The following is a 7,132-nucleotide window of genomic DNA, read 5'->3' on the forward strand; positions in this document are numbered from 1 at the left end:
AGAGGCATGAGAAAGCAAGATTCTTTCACAGAATACATATTCTTCAAAGAAGAAAATATTGCTTTTAATGGGTTCTTTTAGCACCTGTGGTTGACATTCGGTGATTTTAATCCTGAAATGTTAGTCATCTTAAGAAAAAGTATGTCATCAAAAGATCAAGCTTCTAATTTTTATAATGTAAAAGAGAAGGAGGACTAAATATTACATAAGGATAGGCTTAAATAACGCATGGACCCCAGAAAATTGGAATTTTTTTTTTGCTACAGCAAATTACCATGTTTATGTTTGTACTGACTGATGTATTTTCACTGATAAGAAAGACTCAAAAAGGACAATGGTCCCAATCAGCAATATTTCTTGGGGGTGCATTTCCATTGATGCCAACCACAAGGAATAGCCTTAAATCCAACTTTTTCCAGGATCTGTATGTATTGTTCTTTACTTCCTGCCACATGAAAATAAAATGGTATTTTTTTCTGAATAAGATTCTGTATGATGAGATAATAAATATGCCACATGCAGCCTTGGCGTCGGTATTTCGGGACTGTATAAGCCATCCTCAACTCACAGGACTGTTCCATCACAAGCCAAGAGATAGGGTGCCCCTCTGGACCTAGCACTCCAAGTCCCAGAAAATTCTGGAGGCAGCGTTCAATGTATTTCAAGCTCCTCTCATTTTTCCCAAAGTCCCACTGCTCATTCACAATTGTTGCATGTGAGGCATCCAAGAAGATTCTCAGAAAGTCTTCTTTCCTGTCAATAAAGAAACGAACAATTTATTCAGGCAACTTTTTTCAAGCACCAAGATTACAGAAAATAAATGAGACACCATTCTTTTTCTTGAGGATCCCACAGCCGAGTACTATTTTTATATAGGCTTCAAAGTTTTTCAAGTAATTAAGAGAGAAAAAAAATCTTAATTGCTTTATGATGCACAAAGTACATCTCAAAAACTAAAAATCCAAGCAGATATCTCATGGAAATAGAAAATGACCTTACAGTCCTAAAATAACAAAGATGCACATGAATGACCTCTCATGTGGTTGAATATTCTTTGCAGATCCACATGTAAAAAACATGAGGTTCTGAAGTCTACTCCACAAAATCTCTAAATAATCAAGATAACATTTCTTGTAATAGATATTTCAGTAAAATGTATGTCACAGGAAGATGAGGGCAAAGTGAATCTCACTGCTTCCTGTGTCTCAAAGCCCATCACCACCTACCTCTAGGGAAGAACCAAAATGGTCGTTTAAGAATCACCACTACAGGTGGGAGAATGGGATTGTGGGGTGGTAACAATTGGGATTTTAATCCTGATTCTTTCATTGGATAGACTGTCTGAAACTGAGACTGAGACTGAGTTTCTTTATCTCCAAAATCAGAATAACATCTTCTGTGGGTAGACAGATTGGGCAGGGGGAAGATCCCAAAGAAACTTTACCCCTCCCTAGAGCAGAAGAGTTTTCAGAAATTGTCAGTTTCAAAGCTGTTCTATGTTTGCTTGTGTGCAAGGTCACTAGGCTCTAAAGTGTCTGCAATTGGGTGAGGCTTTCTTTCCTTTTGGGGTTTTTTTTTTTTTTAGTGTGTGTGTGTATTTTTATTATATTTTTTTATTTAGACAATTAAATTTAACAGGGTGACATTGGTCAACCAGAGTACATAGATTTAGAGAACACATCTCCACATCACTTGGACAGTCGATTATGTTGTATACCCATCACTCTAAGTCAAATCATCCTCAGTCACCCCATATTTGTTTCTCTTTATGCGCTCCCCCCTCCCCCACTCTATCCTTCTCCTCCTTTTCCCTCCCCCTGATAACCACTGGACTCCTATCTATGTCCATGAATCTCAATTTTGTGTCCCACCTATGTATGGAATCATACAGTTCTTAGTTTTTTCTGATTTACTTATTTCACTCAGTATAATGTTATCAAGGTCCATCCATGTTGTTGTAAACGATACTATGTCATCATTTCCTATGGCTGAAGAGTATTTTTTTACTCTCTTCCATGCCTGACCTGATCCTAGTCCTTCTTCCTCAAAGATCTCCAACACTGCCACCTGCCTGCCTCCTGCTGTATAGCTTTGCATTTGGGCTTAGATAAAAGAATCACCTTAAGACAAGTATATTTTTTCAGGTTGCCAGAATTATAATATTGATTATTATTTTATCTTAGTTATCATTTCTTCCTATGCATTTCTTTATCTTAAGATACTTATGGAAACACAGCTGTGTTACAATAAAATTTGAATATTGTTGGCTCTCCCAGCTAAACCAATTGAATGTGTGAGTGAGTACTTAGATGTTAGTTACTCTTTTGGATTAGTAATACAATTATAAAGTATAAATGAAATTAATTGAAAATATTTCTTTCTCTGATTTCTATTACTCATTAGCTCCCTTAGAGGCAACAAGTAATGCAATATATTTATTGTAATCTTCCAGATATATTCTATGCAATTTTAGATGCATACATACAGTGACAGCATACAGTGTACACTGCTCTGTGCATCTTATTTGTTTTTTTAATTAGCAATATATTTTGTAATTATTTTCTTATCAATTTATAGAGAGCTTCTTAATTCTTGTTAATCACTGCATATCAATCCAAAAATTGTATTATAGCTTACTGAGTTTATCCATGACCCTTCTGATGAACACTTAGGTAGTTTCATTTGTTGTGCTATCACATATTAAATTCATCAAAGACTTTACATTATTGTCAATTAATATACATTGTTTTATGCAACCATTTTGATTTTAAGAGTCCATCTTTTTTTCTGAAATATTTATAAAATTTGTGCAATAATCTCTGAAGGCATTTTCTGCTGATTTTTTGTTATTAGGAAGAACTGGCAATAAATCAAAAGTATGCAATATGGGAATATGTAATTATGTATCTCCATATTATAGAAAACCCTGCAGCTGTCAAAATAAAAGCAGTATAGCTCTGTGAACTTGCATGGAAGATGAATATAGTGTATTGCTGAGGGAGAAATGTAAACTACTGTGCAGTATGTGTGCATGTTGTAAAAAAAATAAGAAAAAAAAACCCCAAAACAAACATAGTACTAAAAGTATATACATCAATGCTAAGAATATTTATACCTGGACAGGAAGATTGTGGGTAATCCAAGTAGGCAAACTTTCACTTTTTACTTTGAATACTTGTATACTTTGTATAATATTTTTCAAAAAATAAATAGTAAAGATTTTTCAGTGCACCATGATGTCCAATTCCCTCCCAGGAGTCCCCTTGAGAGACATGAGTTAATATATGTAAAGGATCTCATCTAATAAAGGCCCTGCCCAACCTCAGCAAACAAAGTTCCCTTCCTTTACCCATGCAACTCTCTGCCTACTGATAATTTAGTCTCAAATCCTACATTTCCAAGTCTGCTTCTTATGGCAACTGTACAGTTCTATCAGTAATTGTGGAAGCAAGAAAAGGAAAATCTCACTTTGTAACTTCATCCATCTTAGACATCTTAAATAGCTCTATCAAATCCACCTTGCCATCACTTGATATCTTGGGTTTCCCTGGCATTTCGAAGGTGAAGAGCTCAGTCTTTGTGTACTCCACTGGCACTGATTTTGAAGCTGAAATCTTTTTTATTGCTTCATCCAAGTTCTCTTGGCAACCTGGAGAGAAGAAAAAGACAGGCTCTGCATCACCCCTTCCATGTCCGCTGTGAACAAAGCAGGGGGTCTTTGCCTGTTAACTCAAACCCATTACCTTGGATCTGGAAAGCTTGTTCCCAGTTGATAACCTGGGGGCTTGCCAGGACTTCCTCCAACTTGTCAGGAACTTTAGTGAAGATGTGGTAAGTGTTGGTGTAATGATCCAGATCATCTTTCATCTCCTGATATAACAAATACCATCCATATTTACATAACATTATAATTTAGCAAATGTTTTTGCATATATCTAAAGTGCCTACCTGTTTCTTTTCTGCTGCTGACACTCTCCTGGGGATCCTGGGGAGGGTTGCTGCAGGTGATGTTGAGTTCTAGCTCCCCTGATTACTATATAAATAAAGGGAAAGTAAGATATCCCTATTTTGGGATGAAAAGGACTTACTGCTTAAATTCCCCAAACCTGGAAGATGGGGAAGACATTCTGATTAAATAGACATGATTTATCTATTTTTAACAACTCCCTCACATATTCCTTTTATCAACTTGACTGTCCATAGTTAAGAGAACAGCCATTTCCCCCAGGTCACACAATAATCACTGGCAAGTTTAGATGTCAATTCCAACACAGACTCAAAAATTGTTGGATTATATTCATTTAGTTATTGGGAAAGAAAAACATTTCCTAACCACTTCCAGCCATATGAATCTATGTGGAGGTGTATGTCTCTAATCAGATTCTTAATGAAAAAGAATAGACAATATGGGATCCTAATATTATTTCCAAGACATGGACCATTAGCTATTTGGTTTACTCTTTATCTGTCCTACCTCCTTCCTCAAGCACACTTTCCAAAACCTATATGAATCAAGGCCGCCAAGGTTCTTCTCCCCAGACCTCAGTTTCAGGTCCCTCATTCCCTCTGAGAGAACATCCAGAGCAGGACTGGCCTGGAACTCTGTAGTTTGAGCTCTCACCTCTTTCTTAGGCCGAGTAATGACTATCTGATAATGTGGCCAGGTATCCACCAGCACCTCCAGATTGAATGGGTTTTCATTTTTAATGTTGAAAATGGCACCATATACCTACAAGTGCAATGGGACAAGACAGAAGAGATAAGGTCTTGGATGCAGAATGGGAAATAAAACCAGAAGCTATGAAACAGGAATGATAAGATTAGGGTTTCCAGAATGAGTAATTGGACTATTTATTAGAAGCTATGCTGCGAAATATCCCAGTCAGGGTCCAAAAAATCCAGGTTATAACTGAATCATTGAAACTGGGTCCTCTGAAATTCACTCATTCATTTTTTAAATTTATACCATATTTTCTTTTTTTTTTCATTTCTACCATACATATCATTTATTTGGCATCTATTATATGTCAAGTGTATGCCAAGTGTAGAGAATTCAAACATGAATATAATATGGCCACTGCCTTCAAGTTAAATTTAAAAGAGTGGAGAATTACATAGTCTGATCATAACGGCACACATTTTCTGATAGATGTATGTATGTGGTGTTGTGGCATCCCAAGGAGGAAGTAGTGACAGAAGAAGTAAATCTTGAATTGTGTCTTGAGGGATAAGTACAGTTTTTCCTGGGAAAAATAAAGAGAACATAAGGGTAAGTAATTTCAGGTAGGAGTAAAGCATGAAAGTGTAGCAGATCATACTGGCTGAACTGTGAGGAGCTCAATAATTGCAGCCTGTGGTATATGGCAGGGGAATGTCGAAAGAGAAAAGAGGCTGGGGAATATTTTGATAAACTTTTGTATATACAATTAAGGATATTTACATTTTTTAATTTCTAGGAAAATTTTATAACAAGGGAGTGATAGCAGTTATATTTGTTCAGATAGACGACTCTGGTTTCCAAGTTGCAGGTGAGGTGGTAATATTGAAGACAGGGTGACATTGCAATTGCCTGGACCAAAAAAAGAAAATCCACTAGAGATAACTATAGTGCTGGCATAGGTAGCTTGTTAGTATTAACAAGGAAAGAGGTAGAAGGAATCACATATTAAGGCTAATAAACTAGGGAGCAAAACTGACTAAGTTTAAGCAGGTCAGGAGCTACAGCGTCACAAACTCCAGAAAATAGCCACATTGCACTGACAAGGGGATTAACACCCCTTCTTCTCCCCAGGAAATTTCTCCTCAGGAAACAGTTAGTTTTCTGCTACCAGAATTATCCCAGGATTATAAGGGGAGAGGGGAAAAAATTCCTCTGCTGGACGCATGCTCAGTAGAAGCCAAGATGGCACAAGAGGCCGTCTACTACGAGGCAAGTGTATTAGGAGCCAGAATGACAACCATAAAGGAGAGATGTTTGGGAAAGAGGACTTGATTTTTCCAGTCTTGGAAACCTTGTGTTGGGGGAGGGCCCAGTACAAGCCCAGCAAAGGGGAGGAAGAGATTGGTCAGTTTGAAAGCCCAAGATAATATAACCACAGCTAAGTAAAGGTCTCTAGCTTGGTAACATTTAGTCATTTGCCCATTCCTTTGTGGTTCTCTCTCTGGAGCAGCACTGCAGATGGCGGCCACGTGGGCCCATGCGTGAGCTTCAACTGGGCCCAAATGTGCAACTGGATATGGCGACCCAGTGCCTGCAGGAGCACATCTGGGAACAGAGACTACCCTAACCAGACAGGGACAGGGGCTAAACTGGACTAAGGTTGGCATAGATTGAACTAATTGCACAGAGTTTTTAAACTGTGTCCCTTTTCCTGGGTTTGATGAACACTAGACTGGACTTCCTCCACCATAGGGTGGATAATGATGAGACACTGGGAACTTGGAGTAGACATTTATTTCTACTTCAATAAATCTTACCAATGCATCTCATCCTCCCACGGCGGGTCTCTGAAATGGTATTTTTGAAAATCGATAGGGGAACTCTGTTTCCACCAGCAACAATAGATTGAAGTCAAAGATGTTTAAGAGGTTGAAAAGAAACAAGGTACATGAAAGGATATGGATATTATCATCATCCCTGAAGACAGAATCTGGCTTCAAACTTGTATTTCTACCCACCCAGGAAAGGTTCTGAGCCCTGAGTATATATAAATATATCCTCCTCACACCTCAGCCATCTCTGCCCATCACAGCCCCCTCTCCCTCACCTTGAATGATTCAGGGAGGCTTTCTTCCAGGGATTCAAACAGAATCTGCAGCTTCTGGGGTTCATTAATTATGAACATCTTGTGTAATACCTCAGCACCCTGGCCCTCAGGAAGATGATCTAAGGAAACAAACATACAAACAAAAATACCATGGGGAAATGAGACATGTGTCCAGAAAGAAGAGAAAGAAGTCACCTAAAACAACAAACACTGTCAGAGGTGAAAGGCTTTAGAAATTATCTAGTTAAAACCCGTCATTTTACAAATGGGAAACTGGAAAGCCCAGAAGGGCACCTGGACCTCAGATTCTTTGGTGATTTCTCTACAATTACAAGGTAAAAAGTGCCATTAACATATCTGGTGAA

The 7,132-nt window shown here is 38.0% G+C and overlaps 1 protein-coding gene across 1 annotated transcript; it reads right to left on the reverse strand.

Annotated features, from left to right (window-relative positions):
* Positions 1-344: 344 nt before the first annotated feature.
* Positions 345-6,845, reverse strand: GLYATL2 (glycine-N-acyltransferase like 2). Its single transcript, XM_066253999.1, has 5 exons — positions 6,768-6,845; positions 4,622-4,729; positions 3,744-3,870; positions 3,469-3,649; positions 345-753 (listed from the first exon to the last, which is right to left on the reverse strand). Exons 1-5 carry the CDS (start codon positions 6,843-6,845, stop codon positions 345-347), a joined length of 903 nt encoding a protein of 300 aa, XP_066110096.1.
* Positions 6,846-7,132: the final 287 nt, after the last annotated feature.

The sequence above is a fragment of the Saccopteryx bilineata genome, chromosome 1 (genome assembly GCF_036850765.1).
Source record: "Saccopteryx bilineata isolate mSacBil1 chromosome 1, mSacBil1_pri_phased_curated, whole genome shotgun sequence".
Taxonomy (NCBI): Eukaryota; Metazoa; Chordata; class Mammalia; order Chiroptera; family Emballonuridae; genus Saccopteryx; species Saccopteryx bilineata.

Coding starts and splice junctions, on each gene's coding strand:
- GLYATL2 (XM_066253999.1), bottom strand. CDS start 6,845: ATGTTCATAATTAATGAACCCCAGAAGCTGCAGATTCTGTTTGAATCC. Junction 4,730..6,767: donor GCCTCCCTGAATCATTCAAG/GTGAGGGAGAGG, acceptor TTGCACTTGTAG/GTATATGGTGCCATTTTCAA. Junction 754..3,468: donor AAGATGGATGAAGTTACAAA/GTGAGATTTTCC, acceptor CTTTATTGACAG/GAAAGAAGACTTTCTGAGAA.